General features: G+C 43.7%; 2 protein-coding genes and 1 pseudogene across 3 annotated transcripts; all 3 read right to left on the bottom strand.

Moving 5' to 3' along the window:
* Positions 1–716: 716 nt before the first annotated feature.
* LOC100840977 (N-(5'-phosphoribosyl)anthranilate isomerase 1, chloroplastic) lies at positions 717–3,481 on the bottom strand. The gene is made up of 5 exons (XM_003578674.4): positions 3,268–3,481; positions 2,708–2,767; positions 1,904–2,250; positions 1,659–1,819; positions 717–1,143 (listed from the first exon to the last, which is right to left on the bottom strand). Exons 2-5 carry the CDS (start codon positions 2,763–2,765, stop codon positions 918–920), a joined length of 792 nt encoding a protein of 263 aa, XP_003578722.1. The 5' UTR covers positions 2,766–2,767; positions 3,268–3,481; the 3' UTR covers positions 717–917.
* Positions 3,482–6,041: 2,560 nt separating this feature from the next.
* On the bottom strand, positions 6,042–9,799 carry LOC100836206 (amino acid transporter AVT1C). Its single transcript, XM_024463136.1, has 10 exons — positions 9,466–9,799; positions 8,228–8,442; positions 8,118–8,141; positions 7,858–8,038; positions 7,385–7,601; positions 7,059–7,194; positions 6,799–6,961; positions 6,639–6,682; positions 6,490–6,552; positions 6,042–6,376 (listed from the first exon to the last, which is right to left on the bottom strand). Exons 1-10 carry the CDS (start codon positions 9,797–9,799, stop codon positions 6,287–6,289), a joined length of 1,467 nt encoding a protein of 488 aa, XP_024318904.1. The 3' UTR covers positions 6,042–6,286.
* A 2,528-nt stretch (positions 9,800–12,327) lies between these two features.
* LOC112136074 lies at positions 12,328–15,729 on the bottom strand (annotated as a pseudogene). The gene is made up of 2 exons (NR_154556.1): positions 14,831–15,729; positions 12,328–12,843 (listed from the first exon to the last, which is right to left on the bottom strand). The product of NR_154556.1 is annotated as a transcription initiation factor pseudogene (transcript).
* Between the last annotated feature and the right edge of the window lie 5,575 nt (positions 15,730–21,304).

Raw genomic sequence — 21,304 nt, 5'->3', positions numbered from 1 at the left:
GTTGATAACAGGCCATACAAATGAAAAATGCTTCGTTTGGTGGCGCAGCAAGGAGGGAGTAGAATACATCAAGGACGACGAGGTGAACAGGCCCGATGCAAATTGAATTCCTATATCCAATTCCATGACAGGCAAACACGTTTTTCCCCTTCTAGAATCAAAAATTCCAGGCCCGAATGATGGGAGCCGAAACGATTTGTAATTGTTTGATCCGCGACATTTGATGTATTTGATCTAACCCTGTTGAGGTATATATAGTGTAAATAGGTACTTCATTTAAAATGATTGTGTCTTATCTTTAATTCCAACTATGTTGTATCTCTAACACCATCCATCGGGTTAGGGTACGGGTACACCATCCATCGGGTTAGGGTACGGGTGGAGCCTCTCGGTGCTATGTATTGACAAAAACTTTAAAATTAGATTTCACTCGGATATATTTTTTACTCTTCTTTTTTTTAGGGTTTTTTGACTCTTTTGTTACCAAGCTGCACGTGTACGTTAGCCAAAAAATTGTCTAAACTGGGATCCGGTGGTTTCCGCTGCCTCCGTCCGAGGAGCTCGTTGAGCAACACAAGGTGCCTTCCCCTTTTCCCTCGCCGCTTTGAGCCGGATATGGATCAGCAGCTCCTTTACATATCCCCTTCCCTTCCCATGCACGGTATTCATCACCAAAAGAGCATCGACACCCTAATTTTGGTTCCTCAGCAACAGGGTTGAGGATCGCTTTGACACTCGCATTTTTATAGGTGACACATCATTGACATGTCTTATACAATACAACCAGTCAAATGATATAATTGGTCAAACATAGTAAAAAACGCAAGTTATATTCGTTTATTTCTACCTTCCAGGACGGTTTTATTTGCAAACATTCTTATAAACTGAAGCAAGGTACATAAGAATCCGAACGCTGATTAAAAACTCAAAGATTTTACGCTTCTCATGAAGGAAGATATTCTCTTCGGGTCCTTACTTATGCCGTCAGGAGAACATATGCCACTGCTGACATCCAGTCCATTTGGTTTTAGAGCAGAAGCAGCTTCACAAACATTGTCCGCGTGAAGGCCACCTGCTAACAGCCAGCCATTCTTGCTTTTGACAGATGGCATTTGAAATTTCTCCCAGTTGAATCCTTTGCCACTGCAAACACACACAGATTGATTTAATCAGATCTATTAAATTTCAGATCAATAATTGCATATCAACAATAGAAATTTTATGTACGTAGCATAGACAACCACATACTCTGAGATAAATACCAATGCAAAGCTGAAATGGCTATTCATTCCAAAAAGTTAAATGAACTATTTTGTTTGAAAGAGACATCAAGAGCATCCTCCACACCCATTGCTATTTTTTGTCGAGGCGCAAGAGCCTAACATAGCACAGTCAAGCACTTTGCCATTGAATAATACTCTGTTCAAAGATGGCACACAACGGCTATCCAAAGAATCAGATCAAGCTGGGTGAAAAGAAACCGCCACTCCCACTACTAGACCACAGCCCCATCTATTGTAGAAAAAAAGGTATTGCTCTTGTTTAGTTGGTCATTGGTATGTTGAAGAAGAGCTTCGATAGTACCCATTGTTAATTTGTATAACAACAAATATCAAGAGATTAAAGAGTACAGTAACCAAATGAGAAAAATTATGTACCTTCCACCCTGTGCGCTGTCAACCAAAAACCAGTCGATGGGATATTCTTCACTGGGAAGAGAATTGATCAGTTTTCCATCCTCGTCAGCATTTAGAACATATATAATTTGGTTGTTCTTGGCAAGAGCAGGGAGTAGTGCTCGAGAGCTATCTCCATGAAGCTATGTGGAAGCAACTGATGGTTAAAAACTAGCTCAAGAACCCACTGTACTTCTACAACGTAGAAAGCAGCAGGGAAGATGTACCTGGATAAGTTGAAGGTTGCATGAATCAGATACTCTCAAGATGGTCTCTTCGTCATCATCGACAAACACACCAACAGGTTGAGCCCCATAGGATTTCGCTACTCTGGATATTTCTTTCGCTTCTGATAGAGGGACAGAGCGTTTGGAGTTGGGCCAAAGAATCATCCCGATAAGTTTAGCTCCAGCCTTTGCAGCAACTTCTGCATCTCTAGCAGATGTGATGCCACACATTTTGACTATGGGCTCAATTATTTCAGTCGCCTCTGTATTGGATGATGAGGACAAGGCAGCACTAGTTCGTTTCTTGGACGAATATTGCATTTTAACTAGATGCAACCTTGGACGCCCTAAACAATAATATATGTGTGTAAGCACTGAGTATAGTTGGGGAATCCTAGTGATGATGCTAGTTCTAATTTCCACTGGAAAACCAATAAATGCCAAATTTGAAAGAAACAACAGAGATAAGATGTTACAACTCATAAGTAAAACACATGTAGCTGATAATATATCATGAATATCAGAAACTACAGTTTATGTATGTACAGCAGAAGTACCCATAGGGCCATATGACAAAGTATATGTTCCAGTTACGGGAAAAGTGGAACCCAATTATCAGGTTTCTTGCTTCTTCGTTTTGAACAAATAGCTATTGGGAGAGAAGAAGATTTAGAAAACCAACAAATTAGACCCAGACGTTTGTGGAAACTGAAACATCTAGCATCAGATCATCTTATATCAGTAATTGGAAAGCACCCAACAAAGCAGAATGACATTTGTTTAACAGGGACAAAGGAGACTCACATTTGTTTATAGGTGCAGAGACCTGCAGCGGCTGCTTGGTTGAGAAAACTGCCGTCATCGCTGTTACATAGCAGCACAACAAAAGGAACATTAAAGCTTTTCAGCCAACACAAACATGCATACGCAACAAACAGAACGCTGCGGGAGAGCAATTCTGCGAACAGGTGGCGTGCACCCTGGAACCTGGACGGGTGCAGGACATAATTGGAGCGGAGCTACACCCAGTCACCCACTAGTTTTGGTAAACATAATTGGAACTACGTTGCTACCTGATTTCGCTAAGTAATTTCAAGTTCCGTTTATCTAAAACAATACTCCCCCCAAAGCCCATTTATCCAGCGAAACATGCAAATAAGCACAACCTGCTGCTATTCCAGGTTCCACAATCGGAAACCATGGGCGGAGGACCCAGGCAAGGTAGGGCGGCTGCCCTACCTTGATTTTTGCCTCAGTTACGGATTGGGGAAGATCATGAAACGGGGAGCTAAAGGGCGGAATCCGTTCGTGGTGTGATGGGAGGAGAAACGGTCGGGAGCGAGAGAATCGAAGGGGAGATCAACCTGCGGTGGAGGCGCTCGCGCGAGGAGGAAGACGATGGGCGCTCGGCAGCGTGATGGGTGGCGGCGCTCGGCCGAGGAGGAAGAAGATCCAGGAGCGAGGGGACTGGGTCGCTCCGCAGAGGGAGGGAGGGGCCGAGGGGGTATCGACATAGTAGCCAACTAACGACGACGACGAGGCAGAGGGGCAAAGGGAGGAACCAGTAAACGAGCTCGCTTACACACTTGCTCCCTGCTCCGTTCCGTAATCTGAGACAAGTATGTATATCTGTAAATGCAGTAAATTAACAGTTTAGTCCACGACATGAACGTGGTTTAAAAAAACATCATTTAAACGCGCAAAAGCTCTTATCGGTCGGAAAACGCATCGCTTAGACCTTATTTGGTTGGGCTTAAAACCGCTTTTTGACTTTTGGTTTTTAAACCACAAAAGCATCTACTTTGGCTTTCACATTTTACTTAATATTTTTAGATGATGGTATAAATAAAAACCAAGTCAAAATCACCTAAATAGCAAAAACACCTAAATAGGTGTTTTTGTGACTTATAAGCCAAAAGAAAAAAAACAGTTTTAAACCCAACCAAACAGGGCCTTAGGCCCTAAGCGACTACTTCAGGGCTGATAAGACTCGTTAGCACAATTCTCAGCCGCAGGGACGGCTTCTCTCTCTCCTGCCTGATTCCTTCCAAGAATCCCTCCAATTTTTTCAATTCACCTTTTTTCTCCAAAGATTCCGTCAATTTGGGTGAGCAACAGAATCCCGCCAATTTCTCCTATTCCCTTGGACTCCCACCAAATATCCCGCCAATTTCTCCTAGGCGAGCAACAATGTCTCTCAAATTCTCCAATTCCCTTTGATTTTCTCCAAGAATCCCGCCAACTTCTTAGAAATAGAGTCTGTACTGAACGCTTAAGATTCAATTCCTTTCAGCGATGCCTCATCGCTCGGTTAGCACTTTTTTGAACCCTAGTTCACAAACTTATAAAACGCAAGAACAATGTATTAAACTGGGATTAGTGATACTATTTAAGAAATACATGATAGACGAAAGAATGACAAACTCATGTTAGGTACTGTAACCATTGCATCAAATTGTTAGCTATTCAAATTAATTCTAAGACAAATTATTAAATCTTTGTTAGATGTACATTTGTTTGCGCGAATTTATATTTGCATCTCTGTATAAAATAAATCTGCAAAGTTTCAACTATTTTAACTCTGGATCAATAGAGACAACGCTGACGATGACTTGTCAAGCTACGCATTTGGACCGGGTCCGAGAAAAATGTCATAGGAGACAACGACGGATGGTCAATTGTTGCGTACTTCGACGGCGACGCCCGCGTGAGGCGGTGCGTGTGCGTTCCAACGTGTCTTTGCGCAATCAGCGGCGATATGGGCAACAAAGACTGGCTCTTCAAGAGACCCAACTTCCCGTACTATAGTTATTTTGGCTATCTAGTGTTGATGTCCATGTACGATTGCTCATTGATGTCTGAACTGTCGTTCCTTTAATCGTATTTCTTGCTTAATGAAAGTTGATATAGAAATGCTGTAAAAAAAGAAAGTTGATATAAAAATCATCTTACTTGATAACAGTAGATTTGATAATCATGCTCAGGTGGTGTATTTTTCTTTTAGTGAGTTCTGATTTTGACAGACCATGTTTCAAATCGTGTAACTTTTGTTGATAAGATAGCATATCTCTCGAAGTATGAAGAAGGCGTTGTTTATTATGCAAAATATCTACTTGATATTTTTAGGTCGGGAAGTATGAAAGTATCTTTGGAAGTAAAAATAACTATATATTTACTCATAAAAAATTAAGTTGTTGGTAATCTGCTCACTTAGCTCAAGAACTATTTGCATCAGAATAGTAGCCATATATTCTATGTTGTAGATATTTTTTATTACGATCATTCGATTATGGTCGATTTGACATATAATATGAGGAAAATTTATATTTAACATAAATATCAGTAGACTATATATCATAAGATGTACAAGATAAAAATCTATCCTAAAGTCTGGACAAATCAATTTTATTAAAATATATTTTGCAAACTTAGAAAAATAGTAAATGTTAGGAATCCGGCCTACCTCAAAAAATTGTTCTCCTCCGCCGATGCGTCGGAAACCAATCAGAGGCGGCAGTCACTATCTCTCTCTGGTGACCGCCGCCGTGGCACAAGCAGCCGCTCCTCGGGCCAGGGGCGGATCCAGGAATTGTGAAGGTCAGTGGAATTTAACTAAGATGAAAATTACCTCAGGCCACAGGCTGCCAACGGGGTGGAGACAGCATGAGCACGATTTCCCTGCAAGGAAGAACGGGTACTGCGATGGCGGCTACGCGCGTGAGAGGCGGGGGTGTGGGGTCGACCTGTCAGCGGTGACGCTACGGCACGGCTGTTGGGCACACTGGTTTTCTTTTCCTTTTCTTCTTTCGAGAACCGGCGCGGTAGGTGTCTAGATACACCGTAACGTCTCATGCTCCTGAGTTGTAAAAAAGTCACTGGCCCTGATTTGTTTTGGTTACCAGACGTTTTGTTTAGAAATATTTAGCCTTAAACCGGTTGTGGTGTTTATCTATGGTTGGTTGTGTTGGACTATTCTTAAGCTTGTAATTAAATTATTTCTATTGGTGTATCGAGACGCATAATGTTACGTGTTCTCAAAAGTGTAAAAATGGATCGATTGAATCGGTAACAGCAACTATTGCACAACGGTTCACAAATTAAATCAAACAAGGAAAGTGACCTAATATTTGGAATTCTCAACATACGATATTTGCATTGTATATCCAGAAGGAGGGAGCGGTACTTGTACCTGATCTAGAGTTTTGTGCTACCATGGGCCTAAAAGCAAGAGGTATAGTACCATATTACGGTAAAACTTACAACTTCTCTATGTAAAAAAGAAGAAGAAATATACTACAACAAATGGAAAATTTTCCCTCTCCAGTTTCATGAAATTCCAAAATTGAAAATCGCAACAACTACATAGTACTCCCTACTATCTGCCTAAGTGCTTGTCATCTGGTGAATCGAGGTGTATGACCCAATGCACGCGGAGCATATGCCAATCAATATGATTATTATGCACAAAACCACCTGAAACGAAAGGAAAGTTAAAATATGTTCATCATTTTGAGGATTAGATGATACAGTATTAAATGATTAATTTGTCGGTGCTTTAGCTTGCGCATTTTCAGTTAATTAATTACCTCCCACAAAGGTACCGAGTTCCACTTGATTGAGAGGTAGCACGCACATGGGAGGATCAGGGCCTGTGAATGAAAATTGTCAGTGGAAAAACATTACAAATGATATTGAATTATAGGTTCAGTTATTTGCAAAATTTCAGGTTACTCACCACAAGCATTGTGAAGACTGATCCGAGCAATGCCATCACCAAGGCTGCAAATTCAAAACAGTATAGGCCATAGAATTAGGATGCAGAAGTTTGGGGGAGGGGGTGGGGAGTGTAAATTCAGTTAATTGTTGTCAAGGAAAGATCAGTTAGTGATAAGTACCGAAGTATGGAAATGACAGAGCCACGACAACTGTCGAGAGGACAAGAAGTGTCCTAACACACATTCCGACTAAGTAGTTCCTCATATTCCTAGGCAGCGCCTCCTCTATTGACAACGCTACCGGTGTCATTGTCAGGGCATACTTGGTATATGGATTCACAATCTGAAATTAAAGGGATCGGATGTGGGAATGAGCACCAATGTGTTATTTTGATGCAAGAGTGATAAATGTCAATCAGTGGGTTTGGGTTTCCTCATACCGTCATCCAAATGGCGATTTTCGAGGGAACATACTGCTGTGGCATGTTCAGTGTGAATTGCGACATCGTGGACTCGCCGAACATCAGAAATCCCGTGCATGCAACCCCGGTGTACACAATTGTGACTACTATAAAGCTGAAACAGTGGAGAATAGTAGATGTAGCACAGTTGATAAGTATTCCTCCGATCCTAAATTCTTGTCGTTGTTTTAGTGCAAATTTGAACACTAAAACAACGCCAACAATTTAGGATCGGAGGGAGTAATTGCCAAAGTAGAGTAGAGTACAGTACTGTAGCATTTCATTTGTCAAGTTCAGAACCTTACCAGAACACGAGCACAAAAGGAAACTGTGAGCGGTCCTTCATCGATGAGTATATATTTGGAAAAACCGAGTGCCCTGAGAAGCAGTAGCCATACAAGCCAAGTGCCAGTGGAAGCTGGGTCAGATTGAGTGCTGTACCAGAAGGGTGGAACCCAACTTCCCCAATACCAATCCAAAACAGGCAAACCATGACTGTTATCGTTGCAACCACGCCTCCCGCTGTGAAATTCCAGATAAAAGATGGTTATGAAGCATTACCCTTTCAAAGATCAAGAGTAGGAGGCAATGCAAGTATAACTATTGTTCATAGTACAAAGGTTTTGAACAATCTACAGTTCCTCTGAAAGATTAGAGTCTGCAGAATGAGCAGCAACGCCAAGTATTCAGATTGTTCAGACAAATGATGTTCGAGAACAGTTCAACATTTCTTTTAAAGATTCAAATTAGGATACAGCAGTACTATTCTTGTACTTACCAGAAAGATACGAGAGGAGGCTGAGGTTTCTGAGCCAGACTGATGGGAGAATTGCCAAAGCCATCGCTATGGCGAAGAGATTATGAGAGTTCAAGTAGATGCCGGTAAAAGCTAAATGTGCAGAAGGAAACACTGAAGACAAGCTGTCTCCTAGCAGTGTGATGTACTCCACACAGCATGTCTGTAAAATGTGACATGTCACTTCTGTGCAAGAACCAAACATTTTCTGAACATAGAATCAGAATTCAGAGAATACTTACGTAGAGTTCTAGATAAAGGACAACCTGCAAAAGAAATGCAATCATTCAGACATGCATTAATTAAGTGATGTGAATAACCTGTACTCTCAACTGGATATGTAAATACATACTGATACAAATATGCGACCAGAGATACCAAAAGCGGCTCGTCCTATATCTGGATATGTCTCGATGGTTGGCGAGCTGTCTATGCACCTCTTGAGAAGCAGACCGGTGTAGCATGAACAGGCACCCAATAAGGGGAGGAGGAGGACACTTAGCCATCCTCCTTGTTTGATTCCGAAGCACGTAGTGAGGATTCCAACACCGCAAAGGACATTAAGCCCTGCAAAAATAACAAGTAAAGAAACATTATTAGAAGAAAAAAATTGTATTACTCCCTCCGTTCCATAATTTTTGTCGAAATATTACATGTATCTAGACACTTTCTAGAAATAGATACATCCATTTTGAAACAAATTTGAGACAAAAATTATGAAACGGAAGGAGTAGCAATGTAGCACCCATGATCGTCAACGTAAGTCCGAAACTAATCTAGAACAATTGTTGCTATTCAGTTACCGTTTTGTCTCAACGTCGGCTTCTCGGGTCAATAGTACTCCATTTGTTCCGTATTAATTGAGGTTTTGCAGAGTTAAAATAACTTTCCAAAAACGTCAATTAATACGGAACTGAGGTAATATTATTCTTCTGAAACAAACTGAACCAGATATTGCATTCTCACAGGTTAAACTCTTTAATACCGGTGTTGGTATATACCTGAGCGTTTTTGGCTGCCCAATGCGCGTTGAGATCCGTGTGCCAGAGTAGACCACGTGGGATCTGACGGTTGGCGCAAATCTCAGCGCGAGATCCGACGGCCAAAAATGCATCGGTATATACCGGCACCAGTATAAACGCCGCTCTCTTTCTCACAGTGTAAGTTGAATGTAGATAACATACATCAGCTAAACTACCACGGAATGCACAAGTAATTAGATTCTAAATCAAATAGTGATGAGTCAACATATGTAATGTTGCCGCGTAGTACATCTTTTGGGTCTGTAATCACAACTATTATAGTTAATGACTCATGCTAATTAATACTCCTTTAGGAACGGAAGGGGCCATTGATCTGCAGTCCTGCAGAAATTGAATTGTTTTTCCTACAAAAATCCTTTGAAGTCCCCATGAAGTTCATGCGTTCCAAGCAGAGCATCGTAGTTAATACTAACAATGTGGCAAACTTAACTAGTCCATAGACTCCATAGTCCATACTCCAACGGAATTGATAATGCATTTGTGCAAACAACGCGATAACTCAGAGCAAGATATGCTTAAACTTAAGGCAGTTGACATATTTGTTTACCATTGATGACAGATTGGCCTCTGCTGCACTTGGAAGACGGCGGCGGCAGCTCAATGTAAGTGGACTTGAGGCACGCCGCCGAGGGCCTTGACTGCACCGCGGCCTCCGCTGGCACCTGTTGCGGAGCCGGTGGCCTCGGCGGCAAGCTGTCCGTGGACTCCCGCGCGGCAGCGGGCTGCTGCTGCTGCGACGGCGACTGCTGCGAGTGCGAGGGCGGAAGCAATGGCCTGGAGAGCGGCAGCGAGCCCTCGGCGGCGGCCTTCTTGAGGAAGAAGGAGCTCCCTGCCTTGAGGAAGGAGCTCCCCAGCCTGGACAGGCTCGGGCTCGCCGCCATGATCGTGCTCACCGTCGGCGACGGCAGCACGCTCATCATGTCGATCGACTGCCTGCAGAGTACAGCAAGCAAACACGCGGAGACAGAGGAAATCGATTAATCTCGTCAGAAATAATCGACCATGGAATCAAAGCACGGATGAATTCTTCTTAGCAGTTATGGATCGATCGACATACCTGTAACTCTGCGGCCACGCGCCCTGCTGCCTGGCGACTTTGGGCGCGCCGCCTTTGCCATCGCCGTCCGCGTCCTCTTCGTCGTCATCATCATCACTACCGCTGCCGCCGTCGTCGTCATCGCTCCGGTCGTCGGAGAACGAGGAGCCAGCGTCGGAGGACGGCGGCGAGCCACCGTCCCGGTCCGCCCCGAGGTCGTCGTCCTCGTCGCCGATGAACAGCAACGACCGGTCGCCGTGGCCCTTCTCCTCGTCGCGATCCATGCCCAACCAACAAACACCTCTACCGCACCGCCGCCCGCGACCGATCCGATCCGCGAAGCCTTCAGCCGGCAACAGATTCAAACAGAGACACACCACAAATAAGGAAACTCGTTAAGCGACAGACAGAAAAACGCGATCGACCAACCAGATTCCATAGATTTGCGGCCGAGTCGAGTCGAATTAATCAAACCATGGAACCAAACGCAGATTTACCTTTGCAAAATCCGCGACGCGCGCCGGAGGCCGGAGAGAGGGAGGAGACCGAGCTAGGGAGAAGAGAGAGCGAGCGGAACACGGGGGGGAATTGAGGCGCGGCGGAGAAGGAGCCGGGTTTCGGGAGCTGGTGTTGTGTTGGGATCGAGATCGATGTCTCAGTTGTGGTTGTGGCCGCTGCTTATATACTTGCGTGCCTTGCGTGGGTGTGCAAAATTTCGAGGCTCCGGCCGGGATCCAACGCCTCACGTTAATACTTAGACCTAGGAGAGCTCTGATTCGCTCTGATATGTGCGTCCTTAGCCGTCCGATCGATCCGGATCGAGAATCCCAGCTGGCCTCTCCTAGGTGTGCCGTGGGGCGGGACTCAGCTCGTGTAGTGCCAATGGGCTCAGCTAGCTAGCTGGACACATTAAATCATTATTTTGCAAATCATTTATTTGTATTATTACTAAAACTGACTGTTGATAGAATACTGATTTTTATTTTTATTATTGTTCATCGTTAAAAGATGGTACCGTTGCCTTTGGAAGCTTAAGGTATCCCTCGTGATCAAGATGTTTTCATGGTATAATTAAGGGCCAAATGATCGTGCGGTTGCGGTAGCTAGGGCCAGGCATAGTCCAACTTATAATGATACTTCTAAGTAATATACTTTGCTTGGTTTGTATGTTTATTACATATAGTTCTGCCCTATACTTGCTAACTCCTAGCTCCGCCACCTTGTGTGGTATTCGCGAAATGATCTTGTTTTTTAATCAAAGTAAAAAAATTCCAGGTTTTTGCGGGAAAACAATCGGGCGTCATACTGGATCCATAGTTGGTCCAATTAATTGTCTGTACTTAGGTGCAACCATTTGGAGATGCATGATTGCACAAGATTTGTTTAACCAGATTGATGGTGTGTGCTAGTAATAGGCTATGTACGTATTGCATGTGCATGAGTTGGCATTTTCATTTCCGAATCCGAATCTGCGCCCGTGCCGTTTTCGAATCCGACAGGGCTATGAACGTTTGTTTATGAATCTGCCGCTAATAAACGGAAAGTTGGCCGTCTATGAACGCGTGTCTATGAACACGGATGCCGATTCGGATTCGGTCGGATAGCGATGCATTGATTATCATCTTGTGAAATCATGCACATGTACATGCCTATTTATTGATTACGGTTGATTATTATATAGTCCTTTTTATTAATGTTGGCCAATTCTAGTACAAACAAAATTATGATAAAAAAATTGGCTGGTTTTTATTTGGTAGGGTAAAGTTGGACGGAAAGTTACTCGCAGTCGTTGCCCGCCGATGCACGGCTTGATCTCTAGACCGGCATCGGCGGCCCATTCTAGACAGGCCGACAGCATGGACTCCGGACGCCACAGCGATACGAGCTTCCGGGCATGGATGACGGCTCCTAGACCTCCACGCCGCAGGAGGTTCGCGTGGGCGTCCCAGGGCACGTAGCGCACCAGGTCGAGCCTGCTAGTTTTCTTACGTGTGTATTCCGGCCTGTTAGTTTTTTATCCAGATTGCAATTCGATTTTACAGCTGAAACAACCAAAAAATTGCATAGAGATCCGTTCCGCACTCGATCGATCGGTACCGCACGACGTGTGCCTGTCGCCGGACTACAGCTTCTTCTTTTTTTTGATCGGCGGACTACAGCTTCTTGCAAATACACTTCAGTACTGCGTCGATCCTCCTGAAATCTCTGAAAATTTTACTCCACAAGCTTCCCTGCAAAGACAACTGTAATCAAAGCAATAGCAAATACAATTGAAATCTGCAAGCAAAAGAGCACATACATGGACTTACATATATCGACGAGGGTCACAAAGATGCAGAACAATGACAGCAAGCAGCGCAAGATCAGACTTCAAATCAAGGGATGATTGCTCAGCTCAAATTAGTTTTACAGTTGAAACAGGCCAAAAGAATGATGATACTCTACAGTACACTGCCATTACAGCCTCAGCAGGGGGGCGCACCGACCAACACGCGCCCATTACAAAAAGCAATTCAATCTCATGGATTCTCACACCAGAGAAGGGGAGCAATCAAATGGACAGTCTAGTCGAGACGAGAGTTGGTCAGGAAAATCAAGTCAGTTTTTGTACAACATCTCCACTCCATCTTTGCTAGCTACACAGAGGAAGAGCTCAGCTCGGGAGAAGCATCATGCTTTGGACGGACGGCCTCCAAAATCAGCTCCATGCAAAGAAAAAGCTCGCATCATTCTAGTAGGAATATCAGGGCAAGCAGGAACTATGGACCTAACAATGTCTGGTGATTCAATTGTTGATGCTGCTGGGGTAGAATGGGTGCAGGCTACAAAGGTTCGGACTATTGCTTCTGACATCATTCCAGTAGAAGGTTGCATCATTGGATGCTTGGCCTGCAAATCACCAAAGATCTAGTTAGAAATGACCAACTAATTCAATATAGTAGTTTCCTATAACTGAGTTGTGAACACTTGAGAAAGATGTCTTTTGCAATGAAGTCATTCAACAAATGCTGCAGAGTTCAACCTAATTCAGGTGTCTCGCTAGTTTAAAAAGATATGTATACTTAAGGTGTCTGGCACATTTATCACAAAAAAATAATGGATTTGTTCTGAACTGTCAGTCAGGAGTTTCTTAGCAGTGTGAAATATTGGACCAGCTACTATATCTACTTTAACCTTGCACAAAATAGTTCTAGAGCGCAAGTCCCAACTCTTAATTAATAAGTTGGTCTGCTTTCTCTCTTTTCTCTTATTTTCGAGCGAAAGCGCTAGTGTAAATCCCAACTCTTAATAGAAAAACGACGCTGCCGTTTTCGGTTCAAAAAATATGTTTAGTTCTGCAGTTGTCGTATATGAGTTAGAAGATGCCAAATCAGTTCCCAATTAATAGCACTGAATATCTGTGCATTCCATAATATTCCATGCAAAGTGATATTAATCCCAACTCTTAATTAATAGAAACGGCACTGCCGTTTTCAGTTAAAAAAAATAGTTCTACAGTTATCGTATATGAATTAGAAGATGCCAAATCAGTTCCCAATTAATAGCCTGAATATCTGTCCATTCCATAATATTCCATGCAAAGTCACATTGTTTTCAAAGAGGATGGTCAGAGCAGAAATGTGTAACACTGTATGATAACATATATAGAAACGCCCCTAGATATTATACTGCTAGACTATCACTTGTGGGATAAAAATAACTTGCTAGCCTGCTGAGCTTACATTAGAGGCAGCATCAAGACTCAACTACAAACAGCTCTGTAGTGGTACCCTGCTACATATAGTAGGTGAAGTGCTGATGGTAGAGTCTATCTATACCTAACTGCCTAAGAATAGTTCTAAAACGACCACCTTACAATAGAACTGTTCAATAGAATGTATAGCAGTATAGGTTAACCATTTCTGTTTATTGTTCTTTGATGGCAGAACCATTACTCCATTAGTGTGATCCTTTGGACAAGGATCATATAGAGGCAAGATGCGCCTGAATTCAGTATAGGTTAACCATTTCTGTTTATTGTTCTTTTATGGCAGAACCATTGCTCCATTAGTGTGATCCTTTGGACAAGGATCATATAGAGGCAAGATACGCATGAATTATTTTTAGTTTCATACATACCTAATCTGCACATAGATATGGCCCAATTCTCTTGTGTGTAAATGCACAGCACTTTGTATATACCAATGAACCAAATTGCCATCATAGCACTGTCATGCAGTGATGCTGATGCGGCCAACATTCTAATGTGTAAGTAGTTGATTAATCTAACTACTATCCCTTTTTGTTGTACACCCAGACAAGACTTCCTCTTATAGCAGTAAAAGAGCAGAGTAATCAGGACGATCCTTACACACATTGGATAGGTAAAACAATGAGCAAATGCCACATATCTAGGTTGTTTCTCTTGATCAAATAGATTCATTTACTATATCCTGAAGGCCCAAATGCCACACAACAGGATGGCAAAAAAAACTTCATATTGCTAAAAATTTCAAGCTTACTGGACGCAGGAAGCCCTACCTAAAAGGTGATTTTGACATATAAGCAGCACAATAAACTCGTTCTCAAGTTTATATCATACAATATGCCACGTATGTACAGCAAAGTGAAAAGTCTACAAAGATTATTTAATATACAATTGTGCATTCTTGTCCTAACTCCCAAGTGACCCGTACAGATAAATGCTACAGTATCTACTGCTTATTAGAAATTAGAATTCTGGGATCATTTCATTGTTTGATGTCTACACATGAAGTAAGATGAAGATAACGAACTGATGTGAGTCAAATCTCATTAAGTTATGTTCGGTTGGACAAAAACTTAAAAGCAACTGATAGCCAGCATCAATTACCAAAAGTTTAACATTTCAACATACCTCAAGATTTTGCGAACTGAAGATCCACCAGAAAACTGAAACGTCCATAGATCCCCTATTCCCAAGTTCCAGCTCAATGCAACTCCATTCTGGGTACTGCACTTCTTCCACCAACCACATTAAAGCTGGGGAAGTTCCTGTGGGTTCTCCATTGACACCCTTAATATCATCCCAGCCCTCCGCTTCCGTTCATCCTTTGTTTCCTCCTTCAAGAACGACGGATCCTCCAACAGATCCAGGGGTTTTGAATTTACCATCGCTGCCAGTGGCTTCTTATCTATTCCAATCTTCAGGTGCACTGGTGCTCTCTCCTTTGGAACAATGCTCTTTTGGTTCAGATTCTGGTCCCAACCTGTCCCAGCATCAAGCTCCATGGCATCTGCTCCCTGAATTGCGGGGGCGAATGCCTCGAGGATAGAAAGCTGTTTCCGCTGTGGTGGCAAAACAACCTCTGCGACCACCTTCTCCCCATGCGGCAAAGCAGGCTCAAGAAAAGGATTCCTCTTGCTCCCTGCTGGCTGTATCTCCTTCCCTTTATCTGCACTATCCACAGCAACCGATGGCCGAAAACCATCACCACCTGCAAGGGCCAACCGTTGCTGCAAGCTGAGCAGTGACTTCTCAGCCTTCCTCCGCTGCCGAACTTGCTCCACCATGTCCACCCTGTCCTTGGCCGCCTGTTCACTCCAGACCTCCGTCCTCACATAGGTGTGCGGATCCGGGAACACCGGCAACCACTCTGGCACATGTCTCATCCCAGTCTCTCTCCCAGACACGGCAAAGCTCGGTGTGGGCTGCGGTGCCCGCGGCACAGGGAACCTGGGTAGTGGACGCGTGAACGGCACCTCGTCCTTGGAGTCAGCGAAGGCCACGAGATCCCTGACGATGCCAGAACCAACGAGGCAGCCCCCGGAGGTACCCGCACCAGCAAACCCATCAAAGTCGGTGCCGATTTCCTCAAGGGACCGGATGATGTCATACTCGTTGGCGAGCGCGCGGCCGGCGAGGTTGGCGTGGAACGCCGCGGCCCTGCCGAGGTGCGCGATGTAGCGGACGAGGACGTCCACGAGCGCGTCCACCGCCGAGCGGTGGGCGCAGTCGAAGCCGGCGGCCTCCAGTGCCTGCGCCACCGCCGCCCGAGCCACCGCCCTCCCGAACTCGTCCCCGCTCCCACTGCCACTGCCGGTGCCACTGCTACCCACACGGTCACTCATACTACTCCCTCTTCTCCTCCCGCCGCTTCCCGACCAGTCATACCGTCGAGCACCTCGCAGGCGTGGTGCTCCCAGATCCGGAGCTAGGGCTAGATCTCTCCGGTGCCGCCGTCGGCGCCACCATCTGGGGCGAACCAGGGGAGCTGGACGCAACCGCGCGCCGAAATTGGGCGGCCGCGCACCCTGCCACCCTCCCGCCCCTCAGCCTCGAGCTCGAGCTCCTTGGGGATTCGAATTCGGTCGGTGCGGGCCGACGCGCGCGGTGGTCGGGAGCGGGTGCTGGGCGGGAAATCGAGAGGATGGTGGGATTTGGAAGGGGGTTTGGGAGGCGGAGACCGTTGGGGATTAGGGTTTGGGCTCTCTGATCCGAGCACGCGAGGGGAGAAAGAAGAGGAGAGGAGCAGCTGGAGACGAAGCCTTGGAGCGGAGGGGAAGAAGGACCGGTTCGACTTTATAGACAGAGGCGTCTGGATCCCCGTGTGCGCAAAACCGGGTGCGCGGAGCGGGGCGAGGACACGTGGCGCAGGATGGTTGGGCCCGCGCCGTGGACCCTTTCCAGGGTGGATGTCCTACGCTGCACGGGCCTTTACGGGCCTCCTCAAAGCCCAGGACCGACTGGCCCGTTTACAGGTGCAGTAGTAAGGCAATAAACGCTACAGAAGAAACAACAGTTCAGTGCTATGCAATCCATGGTTTGCAAAGAATGGAGCAGTATGAGAAACAACGAATATTTCATGGCTGGACAGTTAGTGATACAATGCACCATGGCATACTTTGTGTCAAACATGATGACTACCCGGCCGTATCGGGTGAACTAGTCGGCGAAACCCAGCCATGGTGTCACAGGGAACATATGGTGGCGCAGCAACAGGCATGTCGAATTAGGTTTAGCGATCACCGGGCTCTCTTTGCAATCACGGGGGGCGCTGTCAGCGGGTATGCTGGTGAACCTCCACGCTGCCTGCCGACGCCTGGTTGGCGGCTCGGTTGCTGCCGAAGTTCTTGCGGTTCGATTCCCTCGCTATTCTTGAACCAAACTGCACAAAGGATCAGATGGAATGTAAGTGAACACATATACATAAGTTTTCAGTGTAAAAGACTAAAAGTGCTCGTGCCGTATTGTTTCTGAGAACAAAAGAGATCGAGCTGATCAAGATTTAACACAACAGTTGGTATAATCATCTTTTTAAGCAGAAAAGGATTCATAAAAAAGGTTTAAGCAGTGACATTGGCCCCTCAATTCAAACAACAAACTAAGCATAGAAAAAGCTTGTTCAACACACAGTAGTACAACTGTTTTACTCATGTACCTGGATTGCTCTCTTTGGTAGAAAAGCAGCTTCTCGTAGGCCCAGCATCTTTGCAACCTTCAACGTTGTCACAGATATTGAATCAGCAAAAGGAGATGGAAATCAGAACATAATGTAACAACTTTCATATAGAGTTAAAGCAAACGAAATGCAAACCTCTCTCAGAATCTTCTTATCACCCTTTCCCACAGGATCATCGAGTTTAGCGATCTCCCACAGTGGAATTTCCAACAAGGTTTTTATTACACTCTCATCAAGAAATGGAAAACGGGCCTGCAGAATGAACATTTGTGCATATCAGCAGCTAAAATCCTAAAACTAAAGCTGAACTGAAAAATGCTGACCATTCTGATTCATAAAGAATGACAACAATTACCTCCTTGCCGTGGTCAGAAATGCACCTATCATCTCTTCCCATGTTTCTTTTCCAAATTCTTTGCACATCTAGTCTCATTTCCTCATCCAACGAAACCCAGCTAAATATGGGTAAAAAAAAAGAATTAATAACATTCTTGCCATATCGGGGCAAAAACATCTTAAACGATATTCATATTATACAACATGCAATAGATTGAATAGATGTACACATACCCTCCAAGTCTATATTTAGTACGATGTCTACCATAGCCAGCACACTGCTCATCAGCCCCAGAACCGACTAAAAGAACTCTAGATGTAGACTTGTACTTGTAGCGATGACTCTCTTGCATGTTGCATGTGCTTCGATTCACCCAACCATCCCCGCCAGCAGCTAACCATAGGGCTATACCAATGTTCAAGTCCTGTAAAAAATATCCAGCATTTCAATTTTGATGAATCTAACATGAGTACAAAAACTACGATTAACTAGCAGGTAGTGCAGGCACATGAAAAAGATTGTGTCATACAGCGCAATTATGTCATTTCAAGGATGCTAAAGGGTGTTCAGAATTCTACCAACACCTGTCCACCATTCACCTTCGTTTAGCCTCTTATAAACATAACTTCGTACGGAACCCTTGGGAAGACGCTATCACCAGGACACAGATGATAACCTTATGCATATTTTTATAACCAAATATATTTGGATAGAAGGGATGGGAATTCAGGGATTGGGGTTGATGGGCATGGGAATGTAAGAGGGGTGAGGACCAGGATTTGACGGTCCAATGTCCACCACTACAAATCAGGATTGAGAATTGGAAGTGTGTCGCTGCTCAAAGAAATATCCATAAATCTCAGCATCTCAACATAAACTAGGATATCTTAAAGCTACAGATTAAATTCCGCAAGAATTCCCATTTCTTGCAAATTCCCATGTCAAATCCTACCTTAAACCTCCTTCTCCAAGTTACCACTCCATCTTCCAATTATTACCAAACAGGAAGAGTCCATTAAGCCATACTGAACTCTGCTTCTTTTTTTTCTTATGTCGAATGTGCTCTTAAGAGACGGTCTTGACACATTATCTTTGTTTTGTATTGTCAAATGTAAAAGGATGCATGGTTAAAAGTTTACAACACCATTCTAAAACCAAATCCAAGAGGACCTAAACAGAGTGCAACTGCATGGACAATTTAGATCGTCTGTATGTTCTTTGGACTTCAGCATTATATGCCAATAAAATTAATAACACAACAAAGAGCCAGACAGAAGATACACACCATATAGGTATTTGAAGGGTGTATCAGTGACATCACGTGTTCACTTTCCCCTTTCAAGTTGGCCAAATCAGTGTCAATCTCAACAAGACGCCATCTGCAAATAAGACAGTGAAACGAAGATCATATCGAACGCTTCATTTAGTATTACTCAGGCGCTCTGACACAAATATCTTTACTCAGGATACAGCACTACATGAACTTAATTCTTGCTGGCAGTTAAAAAAATTACAGGAGAAAAAACATTGAAGTGAATGATGCATATACAAGGATTATAGACTTAATCACTCAAGTTAGCTAACATGTTTGCCAAAATGGATGATGTACATAGATGGGTAACTAAGAAAGCACACAATGAAATAATGTAGGTCACAGATGACAGAACCATTTATATTAAAACATATTGATTATTTGCTGGATAGAATGCTTGCAAAGGACATATCATACATCATGTAGAAACAATCCAGTGGGCTGTAATAAGAGTGCCAAGAATTTAGTCCGGAATTCATTTTGAACACACAGATGATGGATGTACTGTCTGTCTTTTGATATGTGCAAACCAGCATTAACATAAAATCATCTATGTTCCGTACCAGATATAAGAAGTTAAGGCAAAGAACATGAAATGTTCAGGTCAAATCACCTCCGCAGCGGGGAGATTCTCTGAAGCTCCTTCAGCCCTGCTAGTGAAGAAACCCTATCTGGAGCAAGCTGCCCATCAAAACTGACATTCAACAAATCAATTGTCCCTGCTCAAAATCTTAATTAGTTTTCCTCAAAGTTAAAAGTTTATGGAGTGACATTAGCAGATAAATTTCATCACTAGTATGTTAAAAAAGATAATGTTGGATATAACATAGTAAAAGCAACACAGTTGAACATACATTTGAAATCAAGGCACTGGTCTAATAATGCAGCAAGTATCATGGAGTCCAAGCCACCAGAGAAAAGGATTGCTATTGGGGCTAACTCATCATCCGCGAGTTTATTCAGATCAGCCTGTTAACATGTAAGGACTATAAAGTTATCCTGTTACACCAACTTACAAAAATGCAGCTTGAACAAAAGTAGAAGCATTTCCCTCTCAAAATATAAGATAGCGCCATTTCGATGAAGAAAGTCTCAAATTCATTATTCATTATTAGGCTGATAGAGTTGTTAAAAAAAGTCAATGTTACAAAAGAGCAGAAGTTAGAACAAGAGTTGGTTGCTCACCTGATACAGTCTGTTCACATTAGTTCGCAGCATTACAGATTCCCTTAGTGCAATCAACAATCTATGTGCTGCAACATGATAAACAAGCTCAGCATTAGCAACTTTCCAAAGTTGAATTATTTTAGGAATTCCGGTAGTAAACATCTCATGCACCTGACTGAGTTATGCAGTTTGCTGGAGACGAACTAAAATCAGATTGTTGATCTCTCTTCTCAAGCCAATCACTTGTCTTGTCTTCAGCTTCTCTTGAATTGCTGAAACTCGGAGACAGCTGATGGTTCCCGTTGTCAACAGAACTCTGATCCGGAATCAAGCCATCCACAATAGGAACTACCGATTTCCTCTCCCATCGTATTAATGTGTGCAACGAAGAATCCGTCCAATCATGCTTCATAACTTTGATGACAGATCCTTCCTTCATACATGTGGCATTGTTTCCAAGGTCTTTCAGGTGAACACTGTATATTCCACAAGGAAGCTCCTCCCAGTAGCTAACTTTGGTGTGGTCAGAAAAATCAGGGTCTGCTCCTGACTCCAGACCATTTACTTCTGATGCTGTAGGAGTGAAGAAGAGTGTATATATGAGGTGTCCTATATGGCAAATAGTCTAATGATATGAAGCCTAAAGATCTAACATAAATGAGATTGGACATCCGATATGAGATCTAACATATCATATAGATGCATGAATTATCTTACCAGAATTATTCCTTGAAAATGGAGAGGGCGATACTGATGATAAGATAAAGCGTGAATCATCAGGTGTAGGCCAATGTACCAAGAGGCTTCTTCTCCCGAATGCATCCCGGCCAAACCACAATGTTTTTGAGTCAGTCTGGAAGTTCAAGATGACCTGGATGTAAGAAAGCAGTACAACAAAGTGCAAACAAGATAAACATCACAATTACCTGCCTGCCAGTATATCAAAGCCCATGGGCCTTTGATGGTTGATAGGATTTGTGGAACTGATTTGCCAACACTCTCACAGCACGGGTATGCTTCATCTCTAACAACAATATGGGGGTCACAGCAACAGCAAGATTCCAGTGAAGACAGAAGTGATTGAGTGTCATTCCCATCAATGTCAATGTGAAT

Source organism: Brachypodium distachyon, chromosome 4 (genome assembly GCF_000005505.3).
Source record: "Brachypodium distachyon strain Bd21 chromosome 4, Brachypodium_distachyon_v3.0, whole genome shotgun sequence".
NCBI lineage: Eukaryota > Viridiplantae > Streptophyta > Magnoliopsida > Poales > Poaceae > Brachypodium > Brachypodium distachyon.
This window is presented reverse-complemented; position numbering and strand designations above follow the sequence as displayed.

Coding starts and splice junctions, on each gene's coding strand:
- LOC100840977 (XM_003578674.4), bottom strand. CDS start 2,765: ATGACGGCAGTTTTCTCAACCAAGCAGCCGCTGCAGGTCTCTGCACCT. Junction 1,820..1,903: donor GCAACCTTCAACTTATCCAG/GTACATCTTCCC, acceptor GCTTCCACATAG/CTTCATGGAGATAGCTCTCG. Junction 1,144..1,658: donor GACAGCGCACAGGGTGGAAG/GTACATAATTTT, acceptor GTGTGTTTGCAG/TGGCAAAGGATTCAACTGGG.
- LOC100836206 (XM_024463136.1), bottom strand. CDS start 9,799: ATGGCGGCGAGCCCGAGCCTGTCCAGGCTGGGGAGCTCCTTCCTCAAG. Junction 7,195..7,384: donor CCTTTTGTGCTCGTGTTCTG/GTAAGGTTCTGA, acceptor CCACTGTTTCAG/CTTTATAGTAGTCACAATTG. Junction 6,377..6,489: donor ACTCGGTACCTTTGTGGGAG/GTAATTAATTAA, acceptor CTTTCGTTTCAG/GTGGTTTTGTGCATAATAAT.